Source organism: Panthera pardus, unplaced genomic scaffold (assembly GCF_024362965.1).
Source record: "Panthera pardus isolate Hobbes unplaced genomic scaffold, ASM2436296v1 HiC_scaffold_17, whole genome shotgun sequence".
In the NCBI taxonomy this organism is placed as follows: domain Eukaryota; kingdom Metazoa; phylum Chordata; class Mammalia; order Carnivora; family Felidae; genus Panthera; species Panthera pardus.
The window spans coordinates 83,625,174-83,648,167 of record NW_026526732.1 but is presented as its reverse complement, the minus strand read 5'-3'; the positions used below and the strand labels follow the sequence as shown (position 1 = coordinate 83,648,167).

Below are 22,994 nucleotides of genomic sequence, written 5' to 3'. Positions count from 1 at the left end.
CCAAAGAACTAATGCCTCATTTAAGTAACTTTCCTACGTTTCCTTAGCCCTTTTCCATTTGCTTTCTGAAAAGCAAATCATCATCCAATTCAAATATAATTATAACGCAAATTAGCCAATGATGATAACTGAAAAATTAATCATAATGAAATGAAACTGTATAAATTGTTCCAGTCAGCTTTCATTGAGTTTCACATACCACTTTCAAAAATAGAAATTAAATTGAAAATGTAATGTAAATCCTCTTCTAAATCAATTTGTCTTTTCCGTTAAAGCTCAGTTCAAAAGTCATCCAACTTTCCACAGCAGAATACAGAAAACCTGCTTCCGCGTTTATGTGGAAACATACTTGATTTACAGCCAATGAATTAGATCCACCACTCCAAAGGACAAAGTTCACTATTGATAAGCTAACAAGTACGTTAAGCAGTATGTAGTTCTTAAAAACCGCTTAACAAGTCACTCTTCAACCTCAAAGCCTGAGATTTCTTCCATAACTGTTATGTCTCCAACATGATTTAGATATTTCTCTGATGAGCCATTAATGTGCAGGAAAGGAAATATGAATTGCTGCTTGGTAATTGTGCTAAAGTTCCCAGGAAACCTCAGAGTTGTTATACTCAGAACATATAATTTTTCAAATTATGAGATAGCAATAAATCTAGGGAAACATAGAGACCTTATTTAGTCTGTCTTGGAGAGGCCCCACGCTACTCAACATCATGCAGAGGAATCCCTATGATGTGCTAAAAACCTCATTGTAACAAAATGTCAGCTGAGTTAGCTTGGTTTGATGTACAGGAAGTTCTTCATGTCTAGGAAGTTGGCAGGTTGCTATAGCAACTGCAACAAAGGAAATGTTGAAAAGTCATCTTTTCCATAGCCAAAAAACAACACTCAGAAACAAAACAAACCATATTATTCCCAAACTGAAATTTTCATTCATTTGTGGTCAATCTTTGCATTAAAAATGGCCATTATTCATTTCAGGGTTTCTATGAACAGGTTTTCCTTTCTCTAAATACTAACAGTGACAATTAAAAGTTCCATCAGGACCTAAAGTACTTTTACATTACAACAGTGCTTTAGTAATTACATTAAATCTACTTTAACAACAACAACGGGGGGGGGGGGGGGGAATCATGTAAATCAAACCCAAGAGTTTGTGCTCAGATTCCTCTGAAGTTTGGATCTGAAATAGTAATAAACACTGTCTTTGTGATTCTATTTCACACAGTCCTAGAGCAAACCATGAACTTCCCCAATGCCAATGCTAATAAATCTCTCTTCCAGGGACAGGGGAATTTTCTGATCATTGGCTACATTTCAACAAACGAGGAAACGGATTTAAGTTAGGGATGGTTGTAGACCATACTAAATATTTTTTTTAATATTTTTTGAATTGAATAGAATGCACTTCAGACAATCCATAAAATTTCAACCTACAGAATGCTCTTGCCGGCTGGACCATGCCTCTGGATGGAAGAAACATTCCTTCAAGGTCTGCTCTTACCACCTTCTCTCCCAAGAGAAAAACAGATTAGAAAAACAGCGGCCCTCAAAAGCAGTTGCCTGGCTCTGTTTCTGGCTTTCCACTCCCTGCATTTACCATCATATCCTATTCCTGTATATGGTATGTGGATTTGGCTGAGTTAATACAATAAAATGAAATGGAATAACCAGGGGCAAAAATCTACTATTTTAATTTAGTCACAACTATGCTTTCACATATTTGTCAAGTTTACCACACATAATGCAATGGGATAAATATGTTAATAAAATCAGGCTGGCAGCATTTTATATAATCCTTCATTGTAGTAAAGAGCTTTGTGTAAATGGGAAAAAAGTATTATTACAATTCAATTATCAATTAACTATAGTTAATCATCTCACTTCCCTCCTTCTCAGGAAATTGAAAACAGTAATTTCTAAGATCTATTTTACTACTCATGTATCTCCCTTAGAGGTAATTTCTGATCAAATATGTGTGTCGGGGGGGGGGGGCGGGGAGAGGGGGCACATGCATAGAAGTTGGTAGATTTTCTATACTACTTGTACAAAACTATAAAATTATAAACAGTTTAGCTATACACTTGGCTTAGAAAAATCACAGCTTAATAGAATATGTTTGCTATTAAATTAAAATGTGTATTTTGTTTTCTAAAGATTGTTAATATATTAGTAACAAAAATGCCCGAATTTTTAGCTTTAAGAGATTTGGACTGAGTATGAATGTGGTTTGTTTTAAAGTAAGAAAATGCAGAAAAATATCAGAAGGTTAAAAGGTATAAGAAGTAAAACTATTAAATCATTTCCAAGATATTCTTTATGAGAAATTTTCACAAACATCAATAACCTACAATTATTCTGTAAAAAAACAGAAGCTCAAAAGTTTATCCTTAAAAAATCCTATAAACAACCTATGTTGAAAGCCTATGGGAAGCACATGAGAAAGAGAACTTCAAAAGGTCAAAACAAAAAAACAAACTTTTCAGAAATTCTGGACGTTGCTCCAGATAGAAAGATCACATGCTTTACTGATTGGATTATGTCTCTGTAATTAAGGCAAATTCCATTTCTACTTCTTATTATTTTCAAAACTTTAGGGTAGCTAATCAATATCTCCAAAATACTTACAAAAGCTTTATTTTTAGATATCAATCTTAAAGTGAATATTATTTCTCCTCATGAATTTTATATACATATAGTATTTTACAGTTCGCAAAGAGTTTCGCTTAGAGTCTCCCATTCAATCTCCATGATAAATCTGGGAAGAAGGCCGAGCAATGATCATCCCCTCTTATAGATGGGAAAACTGAGACTCGAGGGGTTAAGAAAACATGTCCAGGTCACATGGCTAACTAGTCAAACCAGGACTCTTCTAGTAATCAGTATTGTACACACTGGTATTTAATCTTTCATTTAAATCCTCTTTTAAAAGTAGATTTCAGGACTATTGGAATTAAACTCTTGGTCACCATTAGAGATAGGATTGATTAGAATATTTGTTTTTGTTTTAACTATTGACAAAGTCTTGAAGTTTTAATCAAAACTGTCTGTTGTGGGCCTTGTCCCTGTTAATTATAATATCTACAATCCTCCAAGCTCCCGGATCCACCAAATTTGACAGATATTTTACCTAAGGTCACTGTGACTTCACATCACAAAAGGTACTTCAGATTTGTTTTCTTCCTATAACTATTTTCAGTAAGTCATATAAAAGATGGTGATAACAAAAAGGAATCAATACCTGATTTCCATTTAGGCTTCCAGCTATGGTACTGACTCATTATTGTAATCATCCACTGATATTTCTTTTTAATATCACAACATTCTTATTGTGGTTAGGTTAAATTTGTATTTTCTCCCTCTTACACAACTTACTTTGTAGTTGTGGTGAGTTAAATGTAAGCTGCCATTATATTTCAAAAGATTCTAAGAAATATGAAGCCCTCTGGCAATTAACTCTGCAGAACCAAGGACATAGCTCCAGTCGTGTTGGTGGTTCTTGCTAAGTACCGCATTAACTTCAAACTTCTAACACAGAGCTGAATTTTAGAGGTCATTCAGAAAACAAACAAAGCAAAAACCTGGATTCTCATATTTCTCAAGCTGAATGCTTTTATGCATGGTGAATGAAATGAGACTCAGAGTCAGAAAAGTCTGAGTCTGTCTGCTCGTGAGTGATGGAAGCAGTCACATTACCTTGGGCAACCCAAATCCTTTTCACCCACAGATGTTCCCCAAGGCCCTTTCCCACCCTGAATATCACACACCTCTTCTCCACTCAACCAACCCATGGCATTAAGAACACATTTCTATGGCCTTATGATGCACTCAGCTTCCCGGTACACCTCTTCCTGATCACACGTGATTTTTTACAGTTGCTTGCATTCTATGTCTCTGAACCACAGGCAGTTTCATAGTTACTTTTCAATCCAAATTCCTTTTAAGAGAAAGGATAGCACATTTCTAGATTTTGTTCTCTGGAAACATTTTCAGCTTCCTAAACAAATCACCAACAAACTCAGGAATTTCTATAAAACATGACAGCAATTACCTTCAAGCGTTGCTCCTTCACCAAACAGGGCATCTCCAGCCCCGGATGCATACAAGGCTGTCACAGATAAGGCGTATTGTGTCCCTTCGTTTAATCCTCTCAGCACAGTTCTGTCTGTATCTCCCGTCACAGTAACCTCTTGAGTTTCACCCCCTGCCGCTGGGGTGTATGTGATGAGATACTGTTTCACTTTCCCCGGTGCTCTAGTCCAAGACAATTTCATAGTTGATGTTGTGGGGTCAGAAACTCTTAAGTCTCTTGGGTTCCCTCTAACTTCATTAAAAAACAAGAACAACATCAAAACTCATTATTGAATAAAATGACTTGAAAAACATTTTGTTGCTTTGCGTGTGGGGGTGCGTGTTGCGAGGGGGAGGGTGTCTGTGTTTGTGTGTGGGCGGCACGCGCACCACATCAAATTTATATCCTGAGTGGTATTACAGCAATCGTAACTCTTGATTGGCCAACAGAGCCTAAGCATTTCTAAACTGGGCCTTATTTGTCAGTAGAAACAAATCAAAAGGCATCCCATTCCTCTTCAGTGTTTACATAGGTTAATATCTTTCATGTTACTCTCTTTGATGTTAAAAACTACAATCTTTTCTCTAAAAGTGGAACAAAGCCCTACAAATTGTAAATACGTTGATTAGTATCACAATGTAGGCTTTAACTCCTCCAAGAAATTCTCAATAAAAAGGATTTTATTGGTATCATGCTATGAACTTCTAAATGTAATAACCAGGAAATACACTGATGAGATAAAAATGATAAATGATCAAATGCTATCCTAGAAAAAGTCTTAAGGTAAGAAACAGCCCAAGTGAGGCCTTGCCTTGGGTAAAACTCAGGGGCTGTCCATCCCTTTGCAACTATGATGTTTGGCATTTCATGACTTTTCTGGTAGAGTGGTAATGTCATCTCTGAAGGGTCACAAGGCACCAATCCTATGACACTCTCCACTGGGCACACAACAGCTAACCACTTTCACTCCGAAAAACAGAAAGATGAAGAGCCACTGGATCTTTTTACAGTACCCAGCACAAAGGGTCCTAGATCCCCAACTAGAAAGAGAAAAAAGGAAGTGGTGACTTTCTGAAGGGCAGAGAGGAGGAAGAAATCAGATGGAAAGAGAAGGGGACTCCATAGGACAGGCTATTTAGCTGCTTACACTGGGAGGGAAGTGGTGACGCAGGCCATGCTGGGGTGGATATTCCTTACGAGTGTCTGACTCAGATTCACTGCTTATCGGCAACATGACTCTGAGCTATTATTTAGTATCCTCAGCCTTGACTTCCTTATAAAAAGGGATAATAATACTAACAATTCCATTGACTCTATGCATGGATCAAATAAGAAAATATATGAAAAGCTCTTTGCACAGAACCTGACACAAACAAGTCCTCAACAACTGTTCATTGTTGCGAATATGTTGTTATTGCTATCATTTTAAATTTTAAAGAATAAAATGAAATAAATGAAATGAATAAATGAATAAAATGAAAATTATGAATGCCTTAATTTTTCTCAGTAAAACAAATATTTAACATTAATAATTTGCAGCAAATACCAGAATCTATCCTGGGGGCCTAACCATTTAGGTAAAAAACAGGTTATTATTTTAAAATCTTCCTGAAGAAGTAATATATAATCTGTTTCAATGGTGCAGAGCGGTTTGATTTTCAATCCCTAGTCATCCTTCAATTTATATCAGAATATGTAATCATGCTATTTTTAAAAGAATATGTAGATCATAAATAGTATTTGAGTTCTACGACACAAATAAATGCTGTCATAAGTCAGTCAAAAATTTGGGTAACTCCAGTCTAAAAGGACTACAGTCTAAAATACTCAGATAATCGAGATAAAGTAGTATCCTGTAGTGTCCTGATAGTTGCCTACAGCTTCCCCTGCAGTCAAGAGTTTGGTTGTTACCACGCAGTTGGCATATTTCCTCTACCTTCTTCAGTGGCTGCATTTCCAGTCAGCGGAGACCCAGGTCCTGAGAAATATTCCGGAATTACAGATACTTCATATTTTGTGTCTGGAGTCAGGTTCTCGAGTGTTATCCTCCTCTGATTGGCAGGGGTGGTCACTTCTTTGCTCTCTCCGCCAGCAACTGGTTTATATATAATTCGGTACCTTAACACTCTCCCTGGAGCTTGAGTCCAGGTAATTTTGAAGCTGTCTGTAGTTTCGTCTGTCACCTTGAGGTTTCGAGGTGCTCCTTTTACTGAAATATTTTTTTAAAAAGTTTATTTTACACAAAAAAATGCAAAACTAGCTTTTGATCAATAAATTATAGCATTCCTCTAAACAAATCCAAAGCAGAATTTTATCAAACATCCTGGTTACAGCATTCATTTAGCCAGATATGAGCTAGGTGATGAAACAATAAATACTCAATATACAGAAAGAAAGTAAGTACTGTTAATTTTTTAATCAAATAAAGAGGTACATAATAGTAAACTTTTAAAATCATAAATATGTACTCTATTAAATAGTAAATTCATACTGACATAAAATTCAAAAATAAAAATAACTCATGTTTTCAAATATAAGTAGCCAACCCTTTTCCTCTAACTAGATTTTCTCAGAAACATAGGAAAATAATACCTAATACCCAGTTCTACCATATTTACCCACTTGAATGAACTCTTACCCAGCCAGTCCCACAGCTAACTTTTTTTATCTGCAGAGTCCTTTGACTTGGAGAATAATTAGACCACACATGTGTTGGACCAAACACACTGTAGACACTTAATGAATGCTACCTGGATCTAAATCTTGAGGTCAAATTGCAATGTGTGTAATGTCCATAGACTAACAGTCTTAAATAGATTTCCATTAAGCCTAAATGAGAACATCATTCAGCTTTATAGTTAGTAAACATGTTTAAATTATTTATTTATTTATTTAAGGAGAAAATTGTTCATTTGGACCACATGTTCAGGGAAGACGGACTAAAGGTTATTGTCTTTTCAATCCACTGGAGTGAAAGCACAGTGCAAAACGACTGCATTTATCTCGCATGTAATGAGAAGTTTACCTAAACAGCCAATACGTCAGTAGATCACTTCAGGGAGAAAAGAAGTGTATCCCTTAAGAAAAGCAATGGCAGTTGGCAGAGTTACAGCCATGATTCATTTTACATGGCAAGAAAAAAGACTAAATTAGCCAGAACAAATGAGACAGATAAACTGATGAGTTTGAATATAGTAGTTTCCCCCACCACTCATCTGCAAGGGTGACATTCCAAGACTTCCCAGAGGATGTTTGAAACCACGAATAGTACTGAACCTTATATACACTATGTTTTTCCTATAGAAGCATACCTATAGTGAAGTTTAATTTATAAATCAGGCACATTAAGAGATTAACAACAACTAATAATAAAATAGAATAATTATAACAATATACTATAATAAAAGTTAAGTGAATGTGGTCTCTCCCTCTCTCAAAATATCTTATTGTGCTGTACTCACCCTTCCTGTGATAATGTGAGATGATGAAATGCCTACATGATGAGATGCAGTGAGGTGAATGACGTAGGCATTGGGATGTAGCATTAGACTACTATTGACCTTCTAACAATAGCCAGAAGGAAAATCATCTGCTTCTGAACTGTGGTTGACAGTGGGCAACTGAAACCACGGAAAGTGAAGCCACAGATTAAGGGGAACTACTGTACTAGTTTTGAAGTTGAATGTGTAATTTTGAGCCTCAGATTACCCGGAAGGAAAAAACATGACTACTTGTAGGTTTACTGAAGTTGTTAAATGAGATAATCCATGGAAAACAATTATCACAGTACCTGACACATAAGTTGGAGCTCAATAATTAGTAGCTTAACGAAGGTACTGAAATCAGAAACTTCCTTATTGACTAAAGAAAGTTTAAATTTCAGATTTCACTACAGACAATAGAATTAGAAATGTATTACCAAATTGTATCATTGGAGCCCAATGAGCAAAAACTAGAGCGTATATGAATGTAGTTGGCTCTACTCAAATACCCTCTGGATTTAAATTTCTTCTTATCCATATTCCCATCCCCATCCCAAAATGCTGAAGGAAAAGGGCCAGGCTCATCAAGCAACAATATGGGCATTATAGAGAAATTATCAGAAAATCAGAAATATCTAAGTATGGATTTCAGGGTTACTCAACACAAAAAATCATAAGAAAAGAAGTAAACTTTGGCCATTATTTTATTTGCTGGATTTCATATAGAAATTTCCCTAAACCATGCACAGAAAGAAAACATCAATCTTATTTGAAAAATCCTTCAGAGAAAAAAGATTCTCTAGCTTTTATCAGCAAGGTACGCCAACATGTGCCTTTCCTGTTAGCAAATACTTCTTTGTAACCATCTTAATTTCCTCATGTATCTGTTTATGCTTTTTTGCTCATCCCTAGTAAAAATAGAGAACTGACATATCTTTTAATATTTGCGATATTTATCTTAAAGAGTAATTGCCTAGTCTTAGTCTTCTCATGGCCAGGTTCCTTGGTACCCTTTGAATATCCAATGTAGTGAAATGTATCAGAAAGTACTCAACTCTATCCAGTGAAGAGGATATACCTAAACAAACACTGCTTGAAACATTTGGTAAAATGTGTACACCCATGTTCTTAGCAGCATTATTTACAATAGCTAAAAGGTGGAAGCAACCCATGGGTGAGTGGACAGTCAAAAAGTGGTATATACATACAATGGAATTTCTTTCAGCCATAAGAAGAAAGGATATTCTGACACAAGCTACAACATGAATGAACCTTAGGGACATTATGCTAAGTGAAATAAGCCAAACACAAAAGGTCAAATACTGTATGATTCCACCCCTATGAGGTAACTAGAGTAGTCAAATTCATAGAAACAGAAAAATAGAATGGTGGTTGTCAGGGGCAGTGGGGAGAGGAATGGAGAGTCATTTTTTAATGAATACAGAGTTTCAGTTTTGCAAGATAAAAAAAGTTCTAGAGACACATGTGGTAATAATATGAGTGCACTAACTTCCACCGAAATGTGCATTTAAAATGGTTAAAATGGTAATTTTGTGTTATGTGTATTTTACCACAATTTTTACAAAGAAAAAACATTTGGTAATATATTTGCCATCACATCCATAGATAAAGCAAACAAAATTCATAAGTATTTGAACATAACACTGCTGAAACATGGGACAGAAAAATCTGGAAAAGTAATATTTTGAGAGTTAATTCCATAATTATTAATAGTTCTCTGTATCTCTTAACCTCAAATTCATCAAAATAAATCTAGGGGTTTTTTTACATAAATTTTTTTTCCACTTTCTAAAAGGGTGTATGAATAGCTGTACTTTATAGAGGCTGAATCTTACAAAGACATTCACCATTCTAAACTATAGTTGCAGATGATTATTTCGAACTGTAACCTGGTTCTACAATAAATTGCTAGTTTTTGGAAAACAGGGTCAGAAACCCCATCTCACCTTCCGCAGTGGTCTCTTCTCCGGCTAAGGGAATGCTGAAGCCATCCTCATACTCTGCAGTTACGTTGACTAAGTACAGAGTCTCTGGCTTCAAGTTGTTCAGAATGACACTGGTGCTCGATGCTGGCTCCACCACTGTGACCTCATCATCCCCGGTAGCTTCCTTGTAGGTGATGTGGTATGAAAAAACATTTTCTCCAGCGGGAGACCAGTTCGTTTTGAAACTGTAAGAAGTCACCTCAGAAAAACTAAGATCCTTTGGAGGTACATAAGCTATTAAAAAAAAGAAGAAAAGAAAAAAAAAAAAGGCCAGAGTTTGAAATTTTTAAATCTATAAAGCTAAATTGGAACTAATGATTATTTTTCCAAAAGGGCTTATATTCATTGGAAGAATAGTCATTGAGACAAATACATTGAGTAAATATGCCACACATGACCATTGAGAGAGGGCCTCTCACTTACAGCCCTACAAGAAGATCCTGATCATTTGTCTCGACCATTCATAATACTAAGTTACACTGTTTAAATGACTAATTAAAATTGAACTTGGGGGCACCAGGGTGGCTCAGTCATTTAAGTGACCGATTCTTGATTTCAGCTCAGGTCATGGTGTCACAGTTCATGGGATCAAGCCCCACATCAGGCTCTGTGCTGACAGCTTGGAGCCTGCATAAGATTGTCTCTCCCCTTCTCTCTCTCTGCCCCTCCTGCACTCACGTGTGCACTCTCTCTCTCTCTCTCTCTCAAAATAACTAAACTTTAAAAATAAAAAATAAAAATAAATAAATAAATAAACAAAATTGAATTTGAATTGAGTTTCTAAACACAAAGCAGTAATGAAATGGTCCTGCCCACAACTGGAATAGTTAAACAGTAACAAACCTAAAATAAACCATCAGTATTTTCCCATTCATCCTCGGCAATAGGATATTAACTTCTGGTGATAGACAGATATTTCAAGATTATAATTAAGGGACTTTTCCTAACAAAAGAGTATTCGTTAAACTGAGTCATAGGAAAAGCCAACATTTAAGGCACACTGCTGTTCTCAGGGAACAATCAAATTGGAAAGAAAGAGAGTGTGACGTTATTAACAAAACAGAGCAGTACCTATGAACGCCAAATGACCGGAAGTGATACTAAGTGTTCAGCACCAGAGCAGTTAAGGAAGCCTTGATGAAAGAGATGGGACTTTTAACTGAATGTTCAAAAACATAATTTGAACAAATGAAGAAAAGAGGGTAGGGAATTCCTGCTTGAGGAATAATGCCTAAAAGTGTCCCAGGAAAGGGAATGCGTAAGAAGAATTCAAACATCCAGGACTCTGTTCTAGTCACCTTTGATTCAAAAGACTTGGTTCACCATCTAGCACATAGTAGACACTCAACTAGCGGTTGTTGAATTGAATATGACAAATAAGTGTGATAAAGCTGGTAACCAGCCATGCTTAAGGATCTAGGATTGAAAATATCTCGTGACTCATGGTAAACAGCTTTTTCATCAATAAATACATGATCCATACCCAAAATAAAGTCCTATCTCAGAGCTAAATAAACTAAGCTCAAAAGATTTCTATAAGGCAGCAAAATTCCTTTTTCTAGCTCATGAAAAGAACAATCCACAATTATATCCTCAATTTTATAACCAAATGCTTTGTTCATGAACAGATAACTTTGACTCTACAAAGTCTACTAACCTTTTTTCTTTATAGCTGCCAACTCTTGCTCAATTCTAAGGCAAATAGACTGTGTGAGTTCAAAAGATATTCTCTGAAAAGCATCAAAATCTTCCACTGTGAACACGTGGGTCTCAGCAGGAGGAGAGGCAATAGCTTCTAATTCTGAACGAACAGCATCCTTCACACCAACTGCAAAGATTTCCACATCGGAATTCCTTAGTTTTATAGCAGGATCTCTGAAAGCATCTGAAGATTTCCCATCAGTGATAAGAATCATGACCTTTGGTACGTTGCCTCTTGAACCCTTGCTAGGCACAAATATTTTCTCTCTGACATAAGTCATTGCTTTCCCAGTGTTTGTAGATCCTCCTCTGTAGGGGAAGGTGTTTATTGCTTCGATTATATCTTCAACTTTGTTGAATTTTTTCAAAGTGAACTCAGTATGAGGATCCCGGCTGTACTGGACAAGGCTTATCTGTACCCTATTTGGTGAAATCTCGAAACTTTTTACAAGAACTTCCAGAAAGGCTCTAACTTTAACGAAGTTTGCAATCCCAATGCTATAAGAACCATCAACCAAAAACACAATATCGGCTTTTATATCCACACCACGTGAGCATTCTGTAAGAAGAAAGAAAGTCCATTAAAGTTCAACAAATACAAATCAGTCATTAAAATACAGATATCTGGTTTTCTCAGTATGCACGCTTATTTAAAAGAAAATTATTGCAGGGTGCCTGGGTGGCTCAGTCGGTTGAGCATCCGACTTCCGCCCAGGTCATGATCTCATGGTTCATGAGTTCAAGCCCCATGTCAGGCTCTGTGCTGACAGCTCAGAGACTGGAGCCTGCTTCAAATTCTGTGCCTCCTTCTACCTCTGCCCCAACCCACTTGCTTTCTGTCTTTGTCTCTCTCAAAAATAAATAAACATTTAAAAAAAATTTTTTTTAATTTTTTAAAGAAAACTATTGTAAATATTTTGTTTAAAACTAAACCCGATGCAGGAAGGCATACTGTCAAATGAACCATCACCTATTCCAAACTCAGTGATATACCCATGAACTTACCCACTTGAACTTTCATGGGCTGAGTCTTCTCCATTATTGAAACGGGTTCACTGGATGTCAGTCCCTTCATGGCAGAAACACTGATCTGGTATTCTGTGTCTGCTGAAAGGTCACGAACACTGAGTGCGGTGGTCTGAGGCCCCACACTCAGTGCGTGCTGTCGGCTTCCGACGGTCATTGGTGTAAGGAGGACTTTATAGCCAGTAACTGGGCTAGGAGATGGACTCCAAGTTAGTTTAATGTATTTTGATGACACTTCCGTGGCAATCAAATTTGAAGGAGGTTCAATAACTAAAAAGTAACAAGTAGAACAGTGATTACAAACAGTGCAATGCAACCCATAGGTTTGAACATTTGAGCCTCCCAAGTCAAATTAATCATGAAGGCATCAAGAAGAGTTGCCCAATCCCAAGTCTTCACTTTCACCTGTACACATCCAAACCAAAAAAGACTCAGTGCCTGATTTTTAATCAGGGAACTGAGAAAATTAGGGGGAAAGAAAGTCATTGGAAGAAATCAATAAAAAGATGTCTGATGCCTGATTCTTCTCCGGGACCAAGGTTTCCATTCTAATTTTGGTATTTTACTCATCATCTTTATTCTTAGGTACCAAAGTGGGCACTCAATAAATATTTGCTCAACCAATGACTTGCTCAATTCTTTTTCTGTTTTCATGATGTTATAAAGATTAAAATGTAATCTTTAAAAGATACTTTATAATATGCAAAGATAAAGATTCAGCAGTTCTTAAATGACAGTTCTTATAATCTTAGACAATTTTATTCCCACTTGTTTCAAGCTAAGAAAAAACGTTCAACTCTATTCATAATGCCACCAGGAGTGACACATTTTACAACATGTATATCGACAAAGAAATATCAATCATCTAAAACATTTCTATCCTTATACAGTCATGTATGCTAACAGACAACAAAGTATTTGAAGACATTTCACATCAAAGTTTCACACTTTTACATTTGTCAATGTAATCAACTTCCCAGAATGTACAGTTCCAATTTTTATTTTAATCTCAGCCTGCAAGAAATGGATGATAAAACAGGCACCAGTTTACTCGTGGCCTCCTCAAAAAGGCAATCATATCTCCATATGCATACATATGTATAAAAATGATGTCTAAAAATTGAGTAGTGGGGGGCATGGAGAAGCAACAGACGTGCCATCTGGATGTTTGGCCAAAACTTTTGAGTGATGCAGAGACAGAATAGGGAAAAGAAGTCACGGGCTAAGCCAGCAAGAGCGAGAGGCCCTGAAGAACAGTGTAAACAGCTGGAATACAGCCCTGCGCATCATACAAGCAGAGTTCAAACAGTGGCAGGACAGAAATTTGGTCTACCCTCACACGTGCAGTGTGGACAGTGTACAACAGGTAAGAAGTAGAGTATTTAAGAGGTGCATGGGTGGCTCAGACTGTTAAGCGTCAGACTTTGGCTCAGGTCAAAGTGTGTGAGTTCTAGCCCCACATGGAGCTCACTGCTGTCAGCCTGTCAGCGCAGAAGCCTCTTCAGATCCTCTGTTCTCCTCTCTCTGCCCCTCCCCATCTTTTGCTCTCCCAAAAATAAATAACAGATATTTCAAAAAATAGAGTATTGAAAAGACTACATAAAGAGAGGCTAATCAGGGAAAAGTGGGGTGAGGGGATTGATTTTGTAATAGCACAGATCAAAAGAATCAGACATTAGGCAGTAAAACGAAGAAGATTTGGAGCCCATGAAGTAATGAGAAGGGGTTCTGAAATAGAATTGGGGCCAGTGAACATTGCCAAAACACTTGGGGTTTGGAGATTAAAGAGTTTACATGACTGAAGATGTAGCTATTCTAAACTTATCTTTAATCACTTGTCAATTCTCAGGCTAAGAGGACAACAATCATGGAAATTGTGACTTTCTAATGCCCAAAAGGATGTTTATGAAATGTCTTCTGAAATGTCTTTTCCTTCTCCCATGTATTTAGAAACAATAACTGATAAAAATGGGAACTTTTTCCAGATGTGGAAGGATCAAACTGACTGATCTTTGATATATTCTTAAAAGTTTTGAAAACATGCAGAGAATGATGATAGAAAACCCTTTTTTTCACCACTTAACATGAACATTTAACAGTGTTCTTATTAGTTGATGTTGCCAAATGCTAAGATACATGTCTTCCAAGCCTGCCAATGTTTAAATCAGAGTGTAAGACAATGAAAGCAAGTACCTGAATAGCATAATTATGGGCAGACACTCAACATGCACAAAGTGGTCTTAGACAAAAAGAGCAGGTCAAACTTGTTCAAATAAGATTTTTTAAGAACTTGATAATGATATAAATCTTTTTATTTAATGCTCCACTGGGGGAAGGGGGCCAATACAAATAATATCAAGAAGTTGAGTTACTGAAAAACCATACACATGGAGTATACAACTGGAGAATCACTAGAAGATATGTTTGAGTAAAAATGTCTACCTTTAGAATTCCTATAAAGCTACAAATGCCATCAAATAATGGAAAAGGCTAACACATGGGAACAGTGAACAATTCACTCACCTTCCTCTCCACTAACCAATTCACCAAGCTGTTCATCAACACCTGAGCACACCTGAGAGATGATCTCATTCTGAATATCCACAATTGCATCAAAGTTGGCCACGTTGAAAACATGGTTTAATGAAGGCGTGGAGGCGATTTGTTTGAGTTCTTTTGCATCTGCAGCTTTAATGCCTTAAAAACAAAAGGACAAGGATATATTGAAAAGAAAAATGTGCTGAATTCGGGGAGTTCTTTGCTTTCTCAGTCCTTCACAAGTAAAGACATTTTTAAATCCTTATTTAGTCATAAACCAGAATTGGTTTGCTTCATAACGAATGTGCAACTGTTCAAATGACAAAGGCATTTTATAATTTCACATAAAGTGGCCAGCCAAAGAGGAAAATGAATGGTTAGTGAAACAGAGTGGGCTCTCATCCCAACCATGCCATCATTTGTCCCTGCCATCTGTAAAGATAATACTTTCTTCTTCCAGAGTCCTGAATGAGCTGGAACCCTCTGAATTCCGCAAGTATTACATAATATAGGAAACACATTTAAAAAAAAAAAGAAACACTTAATGATAATACAAGGAGGATCTTTATTAGAATCAGTGGCCCAGCGTTCTTTGAAAAACAGAGGGCTGGCAAAAATATATATATGTATATATGAATACCACCTCACAATGCATAGGCTGAGGGAGTTCTAGGAGAGAAATACATAAGCAGAATTTTTACTGAAAGATAACCTGGCTTAGCACTACACTATAAAATGCAGTAAACACTTGTAATAGCATCCTTCCTTCAGGAATCAACCTTTCCTCTTCCTAAGCAGGCAGTATTGAAGTAGTTCTAAAGTGAAAATAATCAGCCAAACATGACCTACCCAAAGAGAAAACTTCAACCCCAATACTCCGAAGCTCTCTTGCTGGAATTTCCACTTCATCCTGGGACTTGCCATCCGTAATAATAATTGCCACTTTAGGAAAGCCAACTCTCGCTCCAGCAGATTCCGTGAAAGTATTTTTAATTAAGTAATCAATGGCATCCCCTGAAGTGAAAAAGAAACATATTTGTTCCCTTCTTACTACACAATTTTGCCAAAGTCAAAAACTATGTGGTTAACTTCAAACTTATTTAAGCTATGATAACTGTGTGATGCTTAATTTCTTTCCCAAACAGGTGTTCCACTTATTTTTAAACAATAATGAACTTTGTAAAACATACCTGTCATTGTGTTGCCACCTTTGTATGGAATTCTTTTAATTGCAGCAAGAAGCTCATCCCTTTGGTAGTATTGACTTAAGTTAAATTCAGTCCTGGTATCAGAGCTGTACTGAACAACTCCAACCCTTGTCTTCTCTTCTCCGATGTCAAAAGCGGACACAAGAGCAGCAATAAAGTCTAAAATGTACTTAAAATTATTTCTTCCCACACTCCATGAGCCATCCACGAGGAACACCAGATCAGTCCAGGCACTGACAGAGCATTCTGAAATGCATTGGATATAGTTTTAATTGATGTATTATTAACTTGCTTCATAGTTAAAGACTACAAGCTAACATTGAAAAACTGTTGTCTCCTTAAATCATTTTGTTGATCAGAATGAATTCACATTGTTCTTCACCCACAACCGACATGCACAAAAGAACCAACTGTTTTAATTGCGTATACAGAAGCATTTTCAGTGCTTTCATTTAACACGCTTTTATGAAACTATATGGCTCTAAATTACTATATAAGACATCGTGCAAGAAAAGATAAATAGATATATGACCTACTCTCCAAGAGCATGTGACGGAAGTATTTATGCTATCAACTTATCTATTTTTATAAATGATATCCTTCCTCTTTTCTCCAAGTAAAAATTACACAAAACATCTGGGAGACATACAAAACGAGTGTAAGCAGTGTCTTCATTCCTTGGTATTTAGCAAAAAATACAAAACAACTGCTGTCCTATTCAAACAGATGCAGTTAAGTTGAAGAAAAGAGAAAAACTTTTAAAATTCTTCTGCATTTTATAATGTAATTGTCTGAAGTTTGCAGTCGGTTTGTCTAGAGGGTTAACAGAGTCTAACACAAGTCAAAACAAGCATAAATATTATGCAAGGTAGTCAAAATATCTTATTGTCCTAATTTTCAGTGTATCTAAATTGGAAGCCTAAAACCTACTTTTACAAAACAAAGAGTAGAAAAACACATTTCAATTCAAAAGTAAAAATTCACATTACATCCTTAAATTACTGAAACGCAATGATTGGCTTTTATAACTAAACATCCTATCTTTCTTTTCTTTGTGGTCAGAAGGGAAACAAACTGATTCTCATGAAAATCTGTATTTTTAAGGCAACACTAAGTGAATTTTCTGAAGATGTTTTCGTCCTTGCAGTCAGTTGGTGGATAATAAAAGAAATATTTGGCTAGGAAGAGAAGGAAAGGGTCCTGGAAAATTTTGCAAGCTAAATACAAGTTGCATGCCTAAATAATTTTTGCACACCATTTAATGGGCCCATTTAAGTCTACTGAATACTCAATATTTGGTATAATGCTTTGATTTAGAATAAATATTGATGGCTCAGAGAAAATATTAGCATTATAACTACATACTACAAACTTCACTTGGATTATTCGGCATCAGAAGGAATGATAAACAATTATTTGTAGGGAAAAATTACAGATAAAGGGGACTTTGTATTCATAATCCTTTTATTGTCATCCTGGGTCATAAATCCAACTTTTATAAGGTGGTAAATTAGGAGTCCAAGAAACTCCTTAAAGGTCCATCCCAGTAAGTCAGACAAAGCAATAGAAGACAAAGGAAGCTAGGAACTGCAAAAGCAAGACTAAATAAAATTCCTTTTGTTTGATTACAAACGCACCAAGGATCACTGTGTACCTTATTTTGTTTGGGGTTGGGCTCCTAATTGTATATTATAAAGAAAATTGTAAACAATGTTTTTCATGCCTTTTTCTTCTCTAACTTGCCTCCTGCATTCTTTGTGGGGGCGGAATAATAATAGAGCTAGTAGTGAAAGAATGTATCAGAATGACCTGGGAAGTTGTTTCAAACTGCTTAAGACTCCATTCCAATTTCTCACCCCACTGATTCCCAGACACCACCTCCCCAACATCATCTCTGGAAAATGTGTAATTATTCTTTAGATATGTCAAGACCCACATGTTGCCAAGATGTTGTGCACAGACACTGGAAATAGCTACACTGCCATCAATTAAAGTCATCTAAATGCCCTAGAGATGAGCATAACATATACATAGATTGAGAAGTGTATTTTCATGGCAACTGAATTTCTTCAAACACAATGAGGGCATCTCTCTTGTGTTCCAGCCTTATATTTCTCCTATATCCCTATTTCAATCAGTTTCTCTTTGAGAAATGAGTTAAGTCCAGTGATGAGCTTTGTTTTTCACCTACTGCCAAAATCCTGCAAAAAAAAAAAAAAAAGTGGACACGCACCAGTTCAAAACACTCCCAGTAAAATGAATATTTAGTAACTAGAATGAAAAATTGACTAGAAACCCAGAATGTAAGGTAATATAACTATTTAGTCATATATTACTATTATGTTGCCTGTATTTGTTCTAGATAACACCAATAGAAATTAGCACAGGAATAAAATCAAACTATGTATATAATTTGGAACATCTCCTTTATATTACATCATGACTTCTATAAATCCAAGCAAAAACATTAAGGAAATACTTACTTTGTATCTCTGGTTTTCCAGGTTTCTTCTCCCCTGGCTTTGTTGGGCCACCTGTTTGAACTGAATCAAAACCTGATTATTACAAAAAGAAATGAACCCTTACAAATAGTTCCTTAAAAAAATAAATATGTTGTTTTCTACCACTGTCTTTCAATGTTTATTTATTTATTTTTGAGAAAAAGAGATAGTGGAGGAGGGGCAGAGAGAGAGAGAGAATCCCAAGCTGACTCCACACTGTCAGCACAGAGCCCGAGAGAGGGTTCAATCTCATCAACTGAGAGAGATCATGACCTGAGCAGAAATCAAGAGCGGGACACGCAGCCGACTGAGCCACCCACACGCCCCTACACCGCTGTCTCTCAAATGTACGGTCCATGCCCAGCTGCTCAAAGAATACTGCCAAATAAGCAATGCCTTGCAAATAAACTATTTTTAGTGAGATTTTAGATGTACTTCAAAAAGACATTAACATTGTTGCCTGGCAAAGTTTAATGTTTTTAATAGTTTTCATTCATAACACTCCTGCTGCTTCCAGAGACCAGGGTTATAAACCAGGAATGAATTATTAACATCCACTAATGACTACGATCATAGAAAGAACAGCTAATACTGATACAAAGTAACTCTGCATAACAGATTAAATCTGAAGGTTGGAGAAATCGTCTGCATAATAAAAAAGGATAGAAGTACTTTGTATGTGTGCTTACTTGTTAATTGTCCTATAACTGGTACACTCTCTTCTACTTCATTATATGAAGTGATTGTCACCACATACTCTATTTCAGGTATAAGGTCTTTTAATAAAGTTTCAGTGGTACTAGCTGAAAGGGTAAATTCTTTACTAGGCCCATCTGGAAATATAGAAAGGAAAATATGAATGCAATAAAATATCTTTCACATATAACATGACACAATATAATATAATTCCCAGATACACTCAAAATCTAAAAAATTAAATATATATGCATTTTTTTTCAGAACACCCACACATCATCTTCTTCTGTCTTCTAAAACCAGAACTTTGAAATGTAATAAATGGGCTGGCATTGACCTTACTTATTATAATCATATTCAATATTTGTTTGAGGACTCAAGGATTCCTCTGGAATAAAGATATACCAGAATATCAAACCAAAACCCCCCATTGTTTTTTAGGGCTAATGGCAGATAACAAAATTATTTCATAAATGAGACAAAAAAATTAATTTTAATTTTAAATTATGTGTTGGAGGAGAATGAAGAAAGACAAGTAGGGGATGAAAATCAACTCAAAGACATTATAGGTTAAAATTAAACTGTAGTAGGAAGCAGTCTGTGTGGAAGCAATGCATTCTCCGGACTCAAATGGGTGCATACATTAATGGGTAACCATAGTCTTCTGAATTGACTTAACCAGGTATCAAACATTTCAAAATACAGTGTACTGGATATACAGTCGTATATAGATTATGTTCATTCTTTTTTTTTTAATATTTATTTATTTTTGAGACAGGAAGAGACAGCATGAACGGGGGAGGGTCAGAGAGAGAGGGAGACACAGAATCTGAAACAGGCTCGAGGCTCTGGGCTGTCAGCACAGAGCCTTACGCGGGGCTCGAACTCACGGACAACAAGATCATGACCTGAGCCGAAGTCGGACGCTTAACCGACTGAGCCACCCAGGCGCCCCGATTATGTTCATTCTTTATTCAATCAGGAACGATGGTTCCTAGGCATTAAGTGCCTGGTAGGATTTTTTATTATATTAAATTTTCATCAAAAGATAAATAATCAATAAAGGTAACAGGTAAAATAGAACCCTTAGAAACATTCCTGGTTTTTGTGTGGAACGTGCAGAACCAACCAGGGCCCCCACAGGACAAGCCAGCAGGGCTCTGTTGGGTTCGGTGGTCTCAGTGCCAGTTTGGGGAGTACAGGAGTCAGTAATTTCCAACATATGGAAACTGATAGGACTGTTTTTCAATGGACTTTTTGCCGTGGAATGAGTGAATTAGTTAACTGCAAGTATATTTGGGGAGAAAGATTCAAAATGGAAAAAGTAAATTCTTGACCCCTTAAGTTCTCACATCATATTTAAAAAAAAATTCCAATTCCTTGATAAATTAGCATTTAAAATCACTAGTAGTTTCAGAAAACTTAAATTATATCAACATCATTCATCTCTACTGTCAGCCAGACAAGACTTCTTCCCACCACGGCCAGTGCAAATGGCAATGGTTATTTTTCCGTGCCATGTTAAAACTAAAAGTTAATCAATAGAGACTAGTTCTCCACAGTTGGGCAACATCATGAACACTAAAGATAACTCTTGACAACAACCCAAACAAGATTTTTTGTTTGTTGTTTAAAGACTCTGAGTCTAGGATCTACGGAATCCACCTAGCCAAAGTAAATTCTTATCTTCCATCATGGTAGCTCAACATTATTCTAGAAGAATGTTTCCTGTGTACTGAAATGTATAAGACACTGGGTAAGGCATAAGAACTCACTTCATCACTTGATAATTTAAATGTTAAAAATACTAATTCAAGAAAAATATCAAGAAATGAGAATTCTACTTTATAAAATCAAAGATTAGCAGCAATGTTCTGGTCAGGTAAAAAAAAAAAAGTAACTCTTTTAATAACAACAGCTTAGCACAGCAAACCATATAATAAAGCTCAACACTACAAAAATATAACAGTGGGTACTAAGCTGGAAATTTGGAGACCTGAGTCCACTAAATATCTGGTGACATTAGCTAAATCCTTAAGGTTCTCTAAATTTCAGCTTTCTTATAATGAAATGCAAGGAGGAGAGAAGACTGGATTATATCACCTTTAATGTCTCTTTTTAAAACCCCAACATTTCAAAACTTACCTGTTGTAGAGTCCACTGTTATTCTGTAACCCACAATTGGATCAGCTGGTTTTGCCCATGACATATGAACAGTATTTTCATCTTTTATTTTAAAATTCAAGTCTGAAGGTGGGTCAACTGCAAAAGAGAGAGTTGATATCAATTACATTTTCCAATGTCACAAAATGGTCAACTTAATCAATAAAGAATTGTGTCGAGCAAAGCTTACTAAAATTGTCTTTGCATAAATTTGTTTCCAACAAATATAGAAGATATCTTGTTGGATAAGAATAAAATTAAAAGCTGACAAGATATGACAAAACATCAGAGAGTATACATATTACAGAAGACAGCACAAAACACTTTTGATTCTTGAGTTGCTAGGTCATCCAAGAATGGCCAGCAAAATCAAGCAAAATAGAAACATATCTGGATACAAGTACATACAAGTACAATGAAATCACATATAATAACCACATATGCAAACAATTCACATAACAATTAAAGGAATCTAATACATGCTGAGTGCATTTTGAATAAGCATGCCAAATCACAACCTGCTTGTAACCATAGAAGTTAATTTAGAACATTGACATAGTACTTTTTTTCCATAATGTGGAAAAGAATCAATGATGTTTTTTGTCCATTCTCTGCATCATTGTTTTGTTATTAATTTTTGTTGATAAATCTCAATCTGTGCAGAGATGAAATATGTATTTTAATGAAAGGGAGAGATCATGGGAAATTTAGCACTGTTATGTTGCACAAGGAAATATACATTTAAATGTATATTCATGTTCTCATAGACAAATAATCAAAAGTAGTAATAGGGATGTTAATAATGTTTAAATGTACAAAAAGTAATATACAGATGTCTATAAAACTAATATTCTGCCTGTTTACACCACTACGCTGTATGTTTGCAAGGTGTAAACCAACACTGTTATTTTCCTTTGCAGCAGGTATACTCCATACTAGAAGTGGCATTTTAGGTTAAAATGCCAGTATGGTCCTTTACAAAACAATGGTTAATCATGAAAAGACAACATCAATGTATACTTATGGACATTTATTTATAGAACTTAAAGAAAACAGTGAAGAAGGATCAGCAATCTGAAGACATGACTGTGCATAAAAACTTGGAGAAGTCAATGACAGGAATAATTGAAAAGTACAGAAAGAAATAGTTTACATACAGAACTATATAGCTTCATGCATGTGTCAATGAAATGTTGACTTGCTTTTAGTTTCCCACAATAAACGAAAGCCTCCATGTACAATAGTCATTACACAAAGACGTTTCAGAAATATTTTATAATGATATTCTCTCTGCCATGTTCATGCCTCATCATGCAGCATTGTACTGACTCACTGTCAGTGCATGGTCAATGCATTATAAATTACTACTCTTGAGGGAGGTCAACAAAGTAAGATGACTTTCAGCCATACTCTTCTTAAAGTGTTTAAGTCTGAAAGTATTCCTTGTGAGTCAGAATTTTTGCATCTGTTTTGAAGGATTACAATCTCCTTTTAGGTTTTCATAGAGGTCAATTGAAATACAGTAGTAGCTTTGAGACATGAGTCATAGAATTTAACTGGGGTTAGGGATTTATGTAATATTAAAAGCACAT

General features: G+C 35.9%; 1 protein-coding gene across 5 annotated transcripts in view; it reads right to left on the bottom strand.

Annotated features, from left to right (window-relative positions):
- The window catches only part of COL12A1 (collagen type XII alpha 1 chain), a 115,617-nt gene that overhangs the window by 84,067 nt on the left and 8,556 nt on the right, over window positions 1-22,994 (bottom strand). For 4 of the 5 annotated variants that reach the window (XM_019442672.2, XM_019442673.2, XM_053904717.1 and 1 more), the window contains exons 3-13: window positions 21,385-21,501; window positions 19,233-19,376; window positions 18,526-18,585; window positions 16,025-16,288; window positions 15,684-15,848; window positions 14,820-14,993; window positions 12,276-12,566; window positions 11,227-11,829; window positions 9,531-9,803; window positions 6,018-6,290; window positions 4,061-4,333 (exon numbers count right to left, since the gene is read on the bottom strand). The exons of the other annotated variant lie outside the window; for it this stretch is intronic. In XM_019442672.2, coding sequence (XP_019298217.2) covers window positions 4,061-4,333; window positions 6,018-6,290; window positions 9,531-9,803; window positions 11,227-11,829; window positions 12,276-12,566; window positions 14,820-14,993; window positions 15,684-15,848; window positions 16,025-16,288; window positions 18,526-18,585; window positions 19,233-19,376; window positions 21,385-21,501 — 2,637 coding nt within the window. The remainder of the gene's footprint in view (window positions 1-4,060; window positions 4,334-6,017; window positions 6,291-9,530; window positions 9,804-11,226; window positions 11,830-12,275; window positions 12,567-14,819; window positions 14,994-15,683; window positions 15,849-16,024; window positions 16,289-18,525; window positions 18,586-19,232; window positions 19,377-21,384; window positions 21,502-22,994) is intronic. 5 annotated transcript variants of the gene reach the window in all.